Source organism: Lepisma saccharinum, chromosome 4, assembly GCF_977018435.1.
Source record: "Lepisma saccharinum chromosome 4, izLepSacc3.1, whole genome shotgun sequence".
Taxonomy (NCBI): Eukaryota; Metazoa; Arthropoda; class Insecta; order Zygentoma; family Lepismatidae; genus Lepisma; species Lepisma saccharinum.
Genome location: NC_139232.1, coordinates 3,185,778 through 3,202,713, shown reverse-complemented (window position 1 = coordinate 3,202,713; position 16,936 = coordinate 3,185,778). Strand labels below are relative to the sequence as shown.

The 16,936-nt window shown below is 35.8% G+C and overlaps 1 protein-coding gene across 2 annotated transcripts in view; it reads right to left on the bottom strand.

Annotated features, from left to right (window-relative positions):
- LOC145986361 (endothelin-converting enzyme 2-like) overlaps positions 1-16,936 on the bottom strand; it is a 187,852-nt gene that overhangs the window by 22,326 nt on the left and 148,590 nt on the right. For both annotated transcript variants that reach the window (XM_083120254.1, XM_083120255.1), the window contains 5 exons: positions 12,876-12,979; positions 12,249-12,370; positions 9,918-10,016; positions 6,022-6,314; positions 3,669-3,927 (listed from right to left, as the gene is read on the bottom strand). In XM_083120254.1, the coding sequence (XP_082976380.1) occupies positions 3,669-3,927; positions 6,022-6,314; positions 9,918-10,016; positions 12,249-12,370; positions 12,876-12,979 (877 nt within the window). The remainder of the gene's footprint in view (positions 1-3,668; positions 3,928-6,021; positions 6,315-9,917; positions 10,017-12,248; positions 12,371-12,875; positions 12,980-16,936) is intronic.

Genomic DNA, 16,936 nt, shown 5'->3' with positions numbered 1-16,936 from the left:
ATGGATACAAATGCACAGGAATGGGAAGAACACAAAGCAGTTGGTTTATGCAAGTGGTCTAAATATTGCACACATTTGGGTGAAATGTAATCTCTCTGTAAGTAAATATGATCTAAATGTGTATATATTTATGAGAACATTGAGGAAAAGTATGAAAATTTTAAATAGAAGATAGTTATGCAAATTATGCAAATAGCCATGGGTAAAACTAGTTAAATTAATAATCGAAATCATAGAATAAGGTAAGATTTTGAAAGCCTAGTAGATTAAATGTTGAAGAGAATATACTGATAAAGGAACTCTGAGTATTAGAAAGCCACTGCTAGTATTTGGAAAGTTACTTTTTGAAAGTAATAAAGTTACAGTTGCTCATTTGAAAAATAAAAAAAGAAGTATGCCAGGCACCGTACTTTGCACGTAGTGACATCAATTCCACTTGTACATTTTCTTCCCCTTCTACTACAAGCTTAACAAGATGCACTTCCTGGACAATTACTTCTTTCAAAGAATGCACCAATTCACACAAAACACTGACGTCTCTTGGTACAATTAGAAATGATGAAGTTCAATAAATCGTAGATTTTCTAAATTTAGCATGCAACTAATCCTAGTTTTATTGACTCAGATGATTTACCTTATCATTCAGAGAAGATGCATATATAGTTGGAAACTAGGGCTGAACCGATACCGATACTGAAGTATCGGTATCGGTAAGTATCAGTTGAATTTTCTTTGCTGATACCATCCGATACCCATGATCTTGAGTAACTAGAAGAGCGGCCGAGAGGAACAACTTATTTGTCCGAATTTGTTCTTTTCAAAGGTTCATTCACCCTTCCTTGTGACTTGGGGGTCCAACACAGGAAGTTCCATGTACATTTTCGAGAAATGCTATACCCTCCTGGGAAGCAGATGACAAGATCAAAGCCAGGACTAAAGTGCTGCACCCAAATGTGACATTCAAGGCATGTGACACTGGTGGTCAACATTATGTGCAAAATCGTGGGGTAAGAATTTGGACATTTTCAAAACGTGGGCTGATTCTGGAGTTCTTGGGAAAGGGATGAATGTTACAGCAGGGCATACATACAGTGGGCCAAATGAGCATTATTATATATTGTCTTCCTCGCTTTGCAGATTAACCCAGACAACAAGACTGTTGTTTACATGAAATTGAAGCAGGGACACTCGTAATAAGCCACTGATTTTTTGGTGTAACTGCAACACTTTAAAAAGAGGCTTGCAATATTTAAAAAACTCCTCCTTCTTCTTTTGCATCCTCTGGGTCTAGGAAGAAGTCACATAAAATGTCATAAGACATTTTAAAGTGCTATAAAAGCACATGAGAATAATATAGGAGTTACCGTATTTCATGTTATTAATAAAATGTGACGTGATGAGTTGTTAGAACTCAGTAACTAGCCTTTATTATTTTAAACTGGAATTATGCAAGTATCGGTATCGGTATCAGTTGGAATTTGTCAGGGTATCTGTATCAGCAAATGGTGGTATTGGCTCAGCTCTATTGGAAACAGTCTCAAATTTAGCTCTTCCCCCATGATACAAATTTTCAAGTGAACAATCTATGAGTCATAAAGTAACTGCAAATTAACTGTTGATAACATTACTTTTATTGCAAAAAATAACTGTTACACTTACAACTACAGAGTGGTCCAAAAATATGGAGACACCCGAATTAAAGTTGAATGAGATACTGTTCCACAAAACTAACACTCTAGGTTTGTGATAGGGGTGGGGGAAATGTTATAAGGCATATGACGATGACGGCCGCCATCTTGAATTCAACTTCAAAATTTTAAATGGAAACCATAGCTTGTGACAACTCAATTGAATAGGAAATTTTCTCACAAGTTCAATGGTATGCTTGTTGTTGCTCTAGCACCAACTGTGATGGAGTTATTAACGTTTCGTCATTCCTTTATTGCTGCAGGTGATGTAACACAGCATAACTTTGATGCAGGCAGAACATATTGAGAACACATTGAGGCAAGCGAAGCAAGAGGGCAAATGCAGATGATTTCAACCACAGTCAGCCACATAGGGTTCCTATCCACCATAGTACCGTAGGTAAGGTGCTTGCCAAATTTCAGGAAACTCAGTCTGTGCATGATTAACCCAAATCAGGCAGGCCACTCAAGTTAACGGTTGAAGCAACCTCCACAGCAGCGTCAGCTGCATTCTGAAAGAGTTCGAAATGAAACTCGTCATGTAGCTCAGGAAATTGGGTTAGCTGCACATCCATTATATGGATTTTCAGCATGCATAACCCCTATAAGCTGCAACTTATCCATCACCCATCTGATGATGATCCTGATGACAGTGTGGAATTTGCAGAATGGGCCATTGAGCAAATATGGCAAAACCCCGCCTTTGCATCTTTACTGATGAGGCAACTCTTATGTGGTGGGCAAGGTGAACAAGCAGAATGTCCAATATTGGTAGGACAGTAACCCACATTGGTAAGATGCAACTACTGGTGTTCACAGAAAGATGATGGTGTGGTGTGAGCTCTTTCTTCATCAACAGGACCTCAACAGTGGTGGCATATCGTCCAATGTTATGGAAGAGACATCTCTGTTGTCTGAGGATGGGCAATTCCTAGTTTTTTAGCAGCACATCGGTGCTCCTCCTCATTGTGGCAATTGTGTTTGTCAGTAACTGAATGTGCAGTTTCCCAACACTTTGATTGGTCGGCGAGGTGCTTTGGAGTGGCCACCTCATTTCCCAGACCTCACTCCACTAGATTTCTACCTGTGGGAACATGTCAAGACCATTCTGTATTCAATGGAAATTCAGGATGTGGAACATCTTCAGCAACAAATCATTGATGCATGTGCCAGCATTACTGCAAACACTTTGGACAGGGCTTTTAATGTGAGTGGTCTTGGATTCATGACTAGCCTTGTTTGGGGCGACAACAACACATAAATGTTAATAACTTCATAACGGTTTGGTGCTAGAGCAACAGTAAGCATACCATTAAACTCGTGAGAAAATTTCCTATTCAATTGAGGTGTCACAAGCTGCAGTTTCCATTTGAAATTTTGAAGTTGAATTCAAGATGGCAGGTTTCAAGATGGAAGCCAGCATCATCATATGCCCTATAACATTTCTCCCCATCCTTATTACAAACCTACAGTGTTAGTTTTGAGAAACAGTATCACATCCAACTATTATTCGGGTGTCTCCATACTATTGTACTACCTTGTACAAATTTCCAGTTAGAATACCTCAAAAAAGTAATTGTTACTTGTAGCTGCATTACAAATAACTTGTTACTTTCAAACACTGTTCACTGCAAGATGTCTTCATTGTCACTCTGGCTTGGTGACAGTTTGTGAGAAAATGATAACATTACAGCAGACTCTTTGTGTACACCAGTTTTTGGGGTGTGAATTAGTAGCCACAATATAGGTAATTGCAATCCAGCAGTAAATATTAATTTAATAGGGCACACATACTTTCATGGGGTGTATTGTCATTTATTCTTTCCCATCTTTTTTTCTCTTCTTGTACATTCAATGCCAGTGGCAACTCAAATCCCATATCACAGCATATAAATAACTGAATAACGTATGTAAATTAGGGTATTAATAATTAATTTTTCAGTGGAACAGTTGATTAAAATGTAAACTTTAAGAACTTACCAACTGAGATTGTTTAACAGCTGTTGTATGTATAACAGAATTGATGGCTGTTCTTTTGATGATATCTAAGCCTGTAAAATTTTTACTTATCAAGAAATTCATCATACAAACTCTTGCAGAACTGGAGCTTTTCAATGTTGCATTGATTCGATATGCATCTGCCAAACGTCCATCAGCATTGTACAGAACGTCCCATTGTGTTATCCCAGTCACAACAGCATTGGCTATTCTCACACCAATGCCTCCATACAAAATGGACCTAATGAAAAATAATCATTATTTACTTTGTTAAATGTTTCTTAACCAATAAGACATCCTTTCACAATAATTATTGCAAATATGAGTAGATGACTGACCACAAAATATCTAGTACAATGTATAAAACAGGAGCATATATTCTAGGCTATCTGTGAAGCCTGAAGTCTAGACAATAAAATACAGGAGAAAAATCGATCAGAAATTGTAAATAATATTATTCATATCAGTGAGATGATGATGCTGATTCTGGAGTTGGCAACCTGATTTGCTATGAGTTGGCACCCTGATTTCCTATGAGTTGGCAACCTGACTCCCTATGAGTTGGCAACCTGACTCCCTATGAGTTGGCAACCTGACTCCCTATGAGTTGGCAACCTGACTCCCTATGAGTTGGCAACCTGATTTCCTATGACTTGGAAAACCTGATTTCCTATGACTTGGCAACCTGATTTCCTATGAGTTGGCAACCTGATTTTCTATGAGTTGGCAACCTGATTTCCTATGAGTTGGCAACCTGATTTCTTATGAGTTGGTAAACTTATTTCTATTCATAGCCTAGGGCCACGTGACATAGTGAGATAGCCCACATCTTGGACCCAGTATACGCCACTGGTATAAAAGTAAATGCCTTTATAGATAGTAACAGTATTAGTAATGTTAGTAGCAATAGTCACTGTTGTTGTTATTGACAAAGTAGCCATTTTTGTTTTCTTTATATTTTTTTTCTTGTATGTACACATTGCTTGCATTGTAGGATTATTTCTCTTGTAGTGTACGGTTGTTACATTCATAGAAAAAGAACAGTTTTGTTGTGATGTTTCAGAAGAACAGACGCTCCCTTCATCAGACATTTATTTTTAGTTATAGAGTGATGGGAAACATAGATTTGAATGTCTAGGAAGCTTCATTTATTGCAGAAGAACACTGGAAGAAATTAAATAATGATAATGGAAACATAGACTCATTATGGAGTTTTCTTTCTCACAAGTGGGGTAAGCCACCATCTTTTAAATTTAAGGTAATGGAAGACATCAAGAATCTCTGTAAAAGAGATGATGATTTTGAATTGCCTGATGATACTTGGGATCTATAATTTAAAAATCTTCATCTAAAATAATAATACGAATGGACTGCTTGTTTCACAGTTAAGTTGCTATGTTAACAATGTACAAGATCCATTGTATAACTGATTCTTTTTTGTTAAAAAAAAATTAACCATTGTTATAACTGTACCTTCAATCAAACTAAAAATAAATGTCTGATGAAGGGAGCATGTGTTCTCCTGAAATGTCACAACAAAAACTGTGTTTTTTATACTTGTAACAACTGTAGACTACAAGAGAAATAACTCCTTTATTGATGTGGTAGTCACTATTGTTATTGTTGGCATGGTACTAATTGTTAGCATTATTGATATTGTATTCCTTGATTCCACTATTGACATAATATGCATTGTTACTATTATTGTCATGGAAATTTCATAATAATAATAATGATAATAAATTATTTATTTCCGTAGACCCATATCCATGGGTGTGGAAAACGTCATACAATACTAAATATTACAAATGGAGTAGGATTACAATGAAAAGAACAAAATGCCAACACAAAAATACAAATAAATCATATGGGTTAAACATAAACCTTTATAAGTGTCACATATTAAACTTGTAAAAGAGAAAATCCAAATATAGGAGACATACAATATCAAAAGAATTTAAATGCTTCAATTTACTAATCCAGTTTAACTATTGAAATTCATTGAGATTATATAGAGGTATATCTGTTAAATACTGTTTAATTGCTACCTCACTACCTCACTGGCAATGAAATCTTCGTCACAAGGTAATAGATTTCTCATGAGAGCTTGTCAAATGTATTACTGTCATAAAGAAACTTCTCTATATGGAGCAAACTTTAAATAAAGCAAAGTTCATATAAGATTAAAATCAATGCATTTTAATTTTACAAAAATTATTTGGCATAAACAAACACCAACTTGATTTCAATTCCTGTGTACTATCCATTTCAATGAAATTATATTTTAAATGACATTATAATAATAACAATGCTAATGACAGTTTGGAACACTTACGTCAAATAGTGGGGATGGAAAAGTGGTGGTACTAATAGATGATGTGGAATTACAACTTTGTTTGATGAAGGAACATAAGATATCTCATTCTCAAGTAATGCAGGCATCCACCCACTTTCTTTCGTTGGATTTATGTAATTCCTTTCTTGTGCTTCCCGTAAGAAAGTAGTTCCATATCTAATATTTTGGAAAAAGTTATTCCTTTGCACTTGAAACATAGAATAAAAGTTTTTTAAGTATGTATTTTCCAACATAAAAGATGGATATCCAACTTCTAAGGTCATTCCATTGAGCTGAAAGGGAAAAAAGAAATACAAATTATTATTTTAGTGTTAAAATTTCAGGTGTGTGCATAAATTATTTCACAGTGAAGAAGGTCATCCTTATTTTGAATAAATAAGTTAACATTTTTGGGTGTGTTGGCATGTATGGCCATTTCGCATCCTTCACCTTCAAAGTATACAAGGAAAACATCATCTCATCTAAAATAGTTATCTTAAAGTTTAATTTAAAAAAAGTGTAAAGAGCTTATTGAGAAAGGTTAAAAATGCAAGGTTGTAAAGGGACTTGCACAGGACATATTCAACAATTAAAAACATAACAATGGTCTAAAAACTTACTTAGAAACAGTTCTCCAGGATAAATACTGAACACATTGTGATAGCAATGCACATTATTTTAACAATCATAATACACTTAACTGGCCAGGCACGTATCCAGAGGGGGGGCTCAGGGGGCTCGAGCCCCCTCCGAAATTTTTCGATTTACACTAGATAAAATGAGGTTTTTGGCTTGAGTGTGTGAAATAAAATATTGTGATTATAATTTGAGGGGAAATATAATTATCGAGGAAAGGCGGAGAATGTTCTAGAACCCTGAAGGATAACCCTGTTATTGATAATATTGTATCTAAACTTTTCTTGCTCTTTCGGTGTTGTCGAAACGAACATGAGCATTATTTAAAAATTTGTCAGCATTTGGAAGTTGCACAACAAAGCACTGTTGAAGGTAGCGCCATGAGTCGGCCGATTCGTTGCATTACTGCAAGGAAAAGTGTGAAACATTCCAGAATATAATATGGATATAAATACGCGGATTCAATTTCACAGTTGGTATATACAACAGAATAATTCAATAATACTTCAGGAATAAGTGTGACAGTCGATTAGTGATCAGTCAGTGTCCATTGACAGTTTTATAAGATGTAGAGATTCGGGGGGAGGAGGGGGGGAAGAGGACTAGTGAAACATTTTCCTGGAAAGTGCTGAAGTCTACCACTATATGTACAAGTTCGGGTCCAAAGCTGAAGACATTGCCGACAGTGTAGTGCTAGTTTCGGGTCATGAGCCGAAGAGATCAAAGGTCTCTAAAGTAAATATTTCAGCAGTAATGGGCATTGGAGAATCATTTTTTTTTTTTTTTTTAAAAAAAAAGGAAATAAGCTGCACAGATCGACTGAAAATCTAAGTGTTGAGTGACGATTTATTAGTGACCGGACCAAGTTCCGTGTATGCAGTCCGAGGGTTTCGTGGATTAAAAATGGACTTTTAAGTCAACTGTTTGGGAAAACACTCAAACACTAACTACCACAAAGGGCAGCCATGAAGGCCATAAATTTTATGAATGTCGAGAAGAGAAAGCAACAAGATGTTGCATATGTGGAAATTTTAACGGAAAAAGCAAGCTCGACCATGACTCCAAAACCAGGGTCTCTGGCACATACCGTGCCATTCTTTGTTCTACCAAGTGATCTACCGAGTCACCCTTGGCTTCGCTTGATCTTTTGCTGTTGCTGTAGAGCAATGGCACGGTATGCCTGGTGGAGCCTGCATTTTCCGCTAAAATTTCTGCATAGTACATCTCTTGTGTATGCCCAACCGTAAGATGTTGCCTGCCTAATTAACAAGCACAGAAAAAGGAAATAGAATAAAACTAAGGGACATTCCCACCAGTTGACAAGATATTTTTCTTCTCTGTCAACACGAGCTCCGTTTCAAGGTGACAATGAGATTGACTCACCAGGTTTCACACCGAAGCTACAACCTATACGTGTCGCTTGAGGGTTTCACAAATCGAACACAGGCTTGTGCAGCCTCTAGTGCCGCTACGGTGTGAAAACTTTCTGTTGATTGGGTCACTCATTGCAAAAGACGTGTGTATGCCTTCTGTGTGAATTCTTCCTAAACCTTGAATATCCAAGTCACAAGGATGGAAAATTAGGATTTTTGTTAAGGTTACGTTTCGAAGGCAGGCGACAACACCATAAAGGATCATATCCAAACCTGGGAGAACACATTCGAATGGATTGTCCATTGCATAACAGCTTCGTGAAACGGACACACATACACATACTGAGATCGTTTCGGCACAAACACAATGTTCGTACATTGCAACAGAGGAGTCGACTGATAAAAAATGTCTCGATATCACGTTTTGAAAGAAGATTAAAAAAAAACAGCAGCTTAAACAATGGCAGATTTAGGAGACATTTGCTCTCCATTTTTGGCTCCGCACTATGGCTTTTTAATGCTAACCTTTGTCTACCAAGAGAAAATAAACTTTTCTTGCCCCCTCCCCCCCACCGTTTTGGAACTGAATCGCCACCATCGACTTTAAACCTTGCGAGGTTCTATCTGTACCCCTGTAAAGAAAATTATGTTTAGCCCCCCCCCCCCCCCCCCCGAAAAGAAATTCTGGATACGTGCCTGTAACTGGCTATTCTCAAAAAGCTAAAAATACTAACACTGTCATCTCCTAACATGAATGATAAACACTTAGGAAGATTAAGTTTGTCGGAGGGAAGTAAAATTGGCACATTGAAAAAGAATATGCTGAACATTGAAAATAGCATTACAGACATGATGCATTGGAGGGTCCAGCCCTCGCAGCTCTTGCCCTCACTCTCACAACTTACTGAAAAGAGATTTTTTGCAGTAAGTATGTGTAGCCCAGGATAAATATTATAAATCTAATCTACGAAAACTTGTTTGTTAATACTGTAGATTGAATCAGGATTCACTTTAAAATGGAATAATAAATTATGGAATAATTGTTTTGACAACACATTTACAATTCTGTTCTCCAGGATAAATACTGAACACATTGTGATAGCAATGCACATTATTTTAACAATCATAATACACTTAACTGGCTTTTTCTTGTGCAATTTCTAGCAAGTTTGATCCAGCATATGGGTAACTACCAAAGTTTTCCCAATAAGGTTTTGTTTATTTTTCCTCCACATGCAGAAGTGCTCACCATCTGGAAGGTGACCCTCATGAGGGAAGACCTCACCTTCACCCTCAGGAAAACTCACCTCACCTTCATGATTTGCTCTTGCCCTCACTCTCACAACTTACCCAAGACCTTGCATTCCTCCACCCTCACAAGTCTTCTGGAAGGTGTGTGTGAAGTCTGCCCCCAACAGGGTCACACTCCAGATGGTGAACACCTCTAATTCTGAGGGTGCAGACAGGTGAGGGTGATGGTAGAAGCATGCAGTAAAGGAAGGTAGAGCGGAGCAAGCATCCGCTTGAGTTATTTTTTTAAAAAAACAATTTTGATATCTTAAGTTCATGTTCTTCAATGTCTTTATACACCTTGGAATGTAATTTATCTACTTAACATATTTACATATGCAGACTTTTCAATTCCTCTATTTCCTGTCATATTGGCTGCAAACATAAAGTGACTGCACCCTTCACGGGGCTCAGCAATGCAGCACACCTGATCCGCCCAGTTACAAGGAAGAGGACTGCTTACCTTTCTCCCTGCTTTTCGAGTGACTTCTGCAGTTCTTGCATGGTCACTGTCCTTGACAAGATTTAAGTACTTTACATAAAAAACTAGTTATTTTTCTGTCAGAAAAGAACATACCTGTGTGTTTCAATACTCACTTTATCTAATAAATAGTCCTTTAATTTCTGCTGATACCAAGTTGCTCCATAAACAGCCTGCTGGATGTAATAACGAATGTCCTTAAATATATCTTGAAGCTGAAAATAAAAAGTGCTAATTACAAACATGTTAATTATGGACTTACTAAGTTCAAAGTTTGTTTTAAGGTCTACTTAGATAGGTCTTAAGTGGGATCTTAGCTTGTGTGCCTTGTTCCTCCACTGGGGTTTGAACCCAGGAGCCATTGCTTACAAGGTGACAGCATTGTCACTATGTCATGGGGGAGGAGGTCCTATGAATTTATTAGATTTTCCGTGAATCATTTGAAACTGAGCACACCAGAAAACAAAATTTCATGAAAAAGTAATAGTGTACTATGTATGAAAAGGTACTGCATCAAAACTATGATTTAATTCTTACTAAAGGAATAATAAATACAATAAAAAAAGGTTTATTCTCATAAAACTCAATAATAATAATAAAATAATATAAAAGGGAAAGTGCACAGACACTAGAACATATCAAATAAGCAGATAAATAAGTCATGAAACCTCTAAAATGAAAACTTCTGAAATATAAAGACGAATAAGAAAACAGTACCAAAAGCAATTAAGGCTTTCATTTTTTTATATAAAAAAAGCAATTGTAAGTAGAGGTGTTCACCACCTGGAGGGTAACCCTGATGACAGACCTCACCTTCACTCTCACCCTCTGGAAGACTTGTGAAGATGAGGGTGAGAGAAAGCATGTGAAGGTCAAGGCAAGCTGTGAGAGTGAAGGCATGTAGACTGAGGACACACCATGAGGGTAAGGGCAAGGTGAGCCATGAGAGTGATGGCATGTGAGGGTAAGGGTGAGGGTAGTTGATTTTAAATGAACACCTCTGGTTACAAGCAAATACTTTTGTAATAGTACTATTGTATGTATCATCCAAAATCATCATTACATAAATAAATTACTCTACTGTTTACAACAGGAAAAATAACCATGTATTGGGAAATCAATGCTTAATTATTGAACTTTCCTACTGAACACAACATACTGCATCATGTATTCAGTGAAAAATTGACTACATTAAGGCTTGGCTGGACCTTTGTCTGACACCACCCAGCTGGAATTTTCTACTGGTTCCAATTGAAATTTCAATTGAATTGGTTTCAATTGGAATGAATTGGATTCTATCGGATGTCTAATATAGGTATCGGGATGTATTGGTTTCAATCGAAATCTCAACAGAAACCAATTGGAAAATCAAGACAATTTCCAATTGGCAAATTGTATCCAATTGAAAGTTTGTATATATTGTAGAATCAATATGTTATAAATTCATTTATTGACTCAAAGCATAGGTAGTTTAATTCTTGACACCACATTTCCTGTGATTTAGAAGTTCTTTGGAAAAACAGCACACTTGAACTGCATTTCTTCTGAATTCTAATGCAGGGCAGATGTTTTCAAAATTTCCTGTCCTTTTAAAACAAAACTATAATATTCCAAAATATGTAAAATTACATATGCTTAGAATTCCCTCTAGAGCAGTGGTTCTCAACTATTTTCAGTCCAAGATCCACCTTGAAGGATATTGTACTTCATGGGACCCATAGGCATGGGTGCTGGCAGAATTACTTGTAAGGGTGTGCACCCAGTTTATAATCATATTTTTCCTAACATCAAGTAGTTTATAAGAAGCCCTCTTTTACACTTGCTTAAACAAATTGCACATACTTTATTCTAGAAAAGTAAATATGTAATTTAAAAGACTAACTTGCCCTAGTCTAACATCTAACTAAACACACATGCTGAAATTAAGAGATGCTGGTAAAAAGCAATGATAGAGTGTGAATAACAGAAATGCAGAGTTTAGACTACATGCAACATGGGTTGAATTTAAATTGTTAAAACAATATATCAGTAATTTAAATGTAATAGATTTTTAAGACAAGGTAAATAAATTTTCGAGCCAGACTTCACGACTCGCCAAACATCCCCTCAGGACACAGCAGTGTGTCATGCCCCAGAGGTTGAAAAACAATGGTCTTGAGCATTCATGTGAATCTTCATGTGGTTTACTTTCGCTCCTGCCTAGATATTATCAATAGTTTAATAGACTTAGGTAGTAACAAAACTATTGACAAAGAGTGAAAGCAAACTACAGGAAGATTTACGTGAATGATCTAAAGGAAATTCTAAGCAGATGTAATTTTTCAGATTTTGGATAATTGAAAGGAGAGGAAAATTCGATAAAAACTGCACTGGCATCAGCCAAAGCTCCAACCGAGTCTTAATATTTCATCCTTATAGTTATAACAAAAGTTAAAATTTTCACTCACCACTTTTTCACTTTCTGCCTTACTTTTAATGTGTTGATCATAAAGTGCCATTACACCAAATCCAAGATATTTTTGTGTTGTCATTACACACATTTCCCACCTTTCTAATGGTTTTGAAGTGCCTGGAAGATCAAAAATAAGTACGACACTTCCAATGGTTGTTTTTCATGCTTTACAAGTTCAACAGTACAAAAATAAATAATAATTATACATGTAAGATGCAATATTTCTAAAACCTTTGAAACATATTGCCAGTAGCTACAACTTCAGACGAACTAAGCATAAGCATTGTTGGTATGGTAGAAACAGTACATTACAAATGGTGGAATGGAAATTGATTATCACTTGGACTTCTCTCGTATCACGAAAGGCATGCATGTTGAAGTTATTTAGTATATTGAAGTGTTGATTCAATGGAAAGTAAAACTATTTTCAACTACTCATTCATATTCTGGGACCAGTTTTATTTCGGTTTATTTCTGGTTTGAAAATTATAGACCACCAAAACTCCAGCAATAATTTTGAATTAGTTTCGGTATCGGTAAAAAATTCAGATTCCTTTCAACATCCACATAAAAATTTCAGGTGGGATCCACACAAAAGACACATATGAGAAACTTTACTTACCAGTTGTTTCTTGCCAGTACTGATCGACGGAATCCCTCAAATCCTTGGTTAAATATGGTAAGTACTCGGAAGTTAAAATCCACATTACATAGTCATTTAACACACTGAAATGTTTAAAAAAGGAAAAAGTTAAAAAATAATTATCTCACATTTCTCATGGGAAATAGGCTCTAACTTGAAAACTAAAAATAAAAGGAACAGCATGCTAAAAAAAATAATGATAAAAAATGTCTCCACACTTTCTTGGTGCTTTCTCTAGATATTAGGATTTTTCTGAAATGAACATAAAATTCACACTTACAAGCATTTTTGTAGTTCCTTTTATTTCTTGTTGCTATGTAACTAGGAATGAGAACATAACATCAAACAATGAACACTTGAATCAAACATGCAACAATGTAATGGAATACTTTCTGGCACAAAAAATATATCTAATATGCTCAATATTGCCATAAAGACAATTACGAAAATGTAGAAATGAGAAGTTACAATTAAATTTCAAAACTAAAAGCACATGAAAATAACAAAAATAAAACCTCATTTCAGAGAGGCCACTTTGGCAATGAATGAATGATAAGGATCACTTAGATTATTAACTAGTCTTCTGTTAATGAAAAGAAGTAACAAACTCTAAAAACTTTAAAATTTTCTCTCGAAGTCCTTTGATAAATAACACATGAGTAGCTTATGTCTTTCCAGAAGGTGATAAATGGCCTATAAAATAATTTAATTCAAACCTGGGTGTAAACAATGAAATTACATTCTCTTACCTAGTTGCAAATTATGCTTGTTACATATTCATTGACAGCTTTAAACAGTTTCACACTGTAACTGATAGTAACATATAACAGAAATTTCATTTGGCATTGATGAATAGACTTCTTTGAACATGAGCCTCCTCAAAAGCAAACTTCTTATTACCTCAAATAGAAGAGATTCAGGGTTCTGGGTGAAATTCCCAGTCAGTGTGCAATTTTGTATTTTGATTCCCATTTTAAACCATACATCTACCAGCAAGTAGATTAACAGTGCATAAAGTGGATCTAAAATCTTTAAATTGTGAATTTGTGTAGTAGTTTATAGATGTTTCAAATGCATACAATATGCAAACAGTCTTTTGTTAAATGCTTCAATAAAAAATCAATACAGTGGAACCCCAATTTTACGTTCCCTGGTTTTACATTTTCTCCACAATATATATTCACTCTTCATGGTCCCAACAGAGCAAAATGCTGTACAATTTAACCCGATTGTACATTTTCCCACATCTGAAGTTCATTTACCTTGGTCCCCTGAAAGACTTAAAATTGAGGTTCCACTGTATGTGGGTATTTTTAATCCAAGTTATATTTTTCTCTAGTGGTGAAGAAGATTGGGAATTTGATGCTGGGAATGAAAATGAAAAAAATTGAGGTGAGACAAAGTAGTGATAGAAAGTAGTAAATTGAGAGGCTGTGAAATTTCCCCATTGCATGCAAATATTTTTGGGCATGAATACATATTAGCATTCACTTAAACTAGACTAGATGGCTCCATTGGGCCTTGGTAAAAGACATTTATACCTGGTAATGCAATATTTCTTCCCCTTTATGCTCCCTCTTAATCTGTCTATGATACATATATGAGGTCTGTCCATAAAGTAACTGAACTTTCGAAATAACCCTCTAATGTATCGGTACTCACTACTCTGCTTAGTGACACCCAGATAGCACATAAGCTTGTGGCAAGCTTACAATAGCTTCCATATAGCTTGTCAAAGCAAGCTTGACATGGCAAGCTGGACGTAAGCTTGATGCATGTGATACCTAGCATGATTGGATGACTTTTTAAAAAATAAAACAATACACACACGCATTCAATATAACAATAGAGATACTTATTAAACATAAACAATAGTGACAAAATGAAATAAAACCAAAATACAGTGGAATGAATTCCAATGTGAATATAACAGTGTACACTAGATGGCAGTGCGACTCAAATGTGAAACAAACAATAAGTTTTAGTAACACAAATAAGAATAACTTTGATTGTAATTAGTGAAAAAATGTTTTATTATTCTTCGAAAGATGTGTGAATATTGAAGTTGCAAGGAAGATCAGAAAATAAAATGTGATATGACGATTAAAAGTGAAACTCCCATGATAAATATTTTTATCCCAGACTACATAATCAGGAGCTAAGTACTGCTAAGAGAAATTGATTACTAGCATATAGTTAGAGATTGGTTAGTTCATCGAACTCTCCAGCCTAACTGTTGTATATTTTGGTGGGAGCAGGAAAAGTTTTATCAGCTGCAAAGAGAAACTGTGATGTTACAAACATGAGTGTTTTCTATTAATTAGCTCCAATTGTTTTTAGTTTTGCTGTTATGCATATATACGATGTACATTACAGCCATGTATATATATAAAAATTTAGATGAAGATACACATTATGGCTTACTTCGAGCATTACATTCTGTAAGCTTACAGCTAGTTATGAAAAGCTTGATGCAAGCATGCCTTGGCAAGCTTGCTGCAACTTCCACTTCTGGTAACTAGATTGCTTAATGCAACCTTGCATCCAGCTAATAGCTTGCCATGGCAAGCGTGCTGCTAGCTCCTTAGCTTGCCATGGTAAGCTTGCTTCATGCTTGCAGCAAGCTGTCTGTGCTATCTGGGCATCAAGTGATGGTCAGCTCTAGAAATTAGATGCCATTTACACGTCACTCTACGTAGTTTCATTTTCATTCTGCAAGCATTAGAGTGAGGATGTGTTTTGTGCATGTTCACATTTTCTAACAGAAAGAAAACTATGTTTCTTGAAGAACAAAGTATTAAAGTGAAATTTTGTTTCAAATTGGGCAAGATGTTTACAGAAATTCTGAAAATGTTGCAAAAAGATTATAGTGACAAATGAATGAGCCAGATGCAGTGTTATGATGGTACAAAACCTGCAAACCTGGGCAACCACCAACATCATGTGTCCAATGTGATGATGCTGAAAAATTGTTGGTTTACCGTCCAAGAAATGGTAATCAATAAAAGTTAATGTCTTCTCATTTTAATGGAAAAACTCAACAAACATTTGTCACTGCAAAATTTGTTCTATGGTTGCTGACAGATAAACAAAACTAAAAGCAGGTTGGGACAGTGAAGATCTTTGGAATTAGGCAAAAAAAAAAAGGACAATAGCTTCTTGAAGAACATTATAACAGGCGATAAGACATGGGTGTATGGTTATGTTGTGGAAACAAAAAGAAAGTCATTGGAATGTGTTGGGGAATCATTGCGTATACCGGAAAAGGCACTTCAAAGTCTCTCACAAGTGAAGGTGATATTGATCGCTTTTTTGATTGAAATGGTGTCATTCATTATGGTTAAACTGTTTGACAAGAGTTTTATTTGAACATTATTTGGCATTTGAGAGAGGCAGTGAGACAGAAGATACCAGAAATATGAGCAAACTAAACATGGATGCTGCATGCATCAAGACAATGCTCCAGTGCATTTCGCACTCCTTACTCAAGAGACTTTGATGAAGTGTAACACAGCTGCTGTACTCCAGCCTCCCATACTTGCCTGATTTGGCACTACTTGCTTCCAAGGCTAGAAACCGTACTCAAAGGATGCCATTTCCAGACGACAGAAGATGTTAAAGGAAATTTGTTACGAGACTTAATGGCTATTCCACAGAAGGCATACCAAAATGCATTCGTGCAGTGGAGAAATGCTTCAAGCATGTTGATTCATTGATTCGGTTTATTTTAGTTCCCTTTCTACAGAGTGTTTCAAAAGTCGCGCAACCTAAACTTTGAAAATTTATATCATGAAAACCATAAGAGATATTTAGACCAGGTTTACTGCATTATAAAGCCTCATCCCTTGAGATATTTTTCAATGCTTAACATTCTGTATGGAGTAAAGTGATAATGTTAAGCATTGAAAAATATCTCAATGGATGAAGCTTTATAATGCAGAAAACTCTGTGTAAATATCTCTTATGGTTTTCATGATATAAATTTTCCAAGTTTGGGTTGAGCAACTTTTGAAACACTCTGTAGTACTTTTGGCAAATTT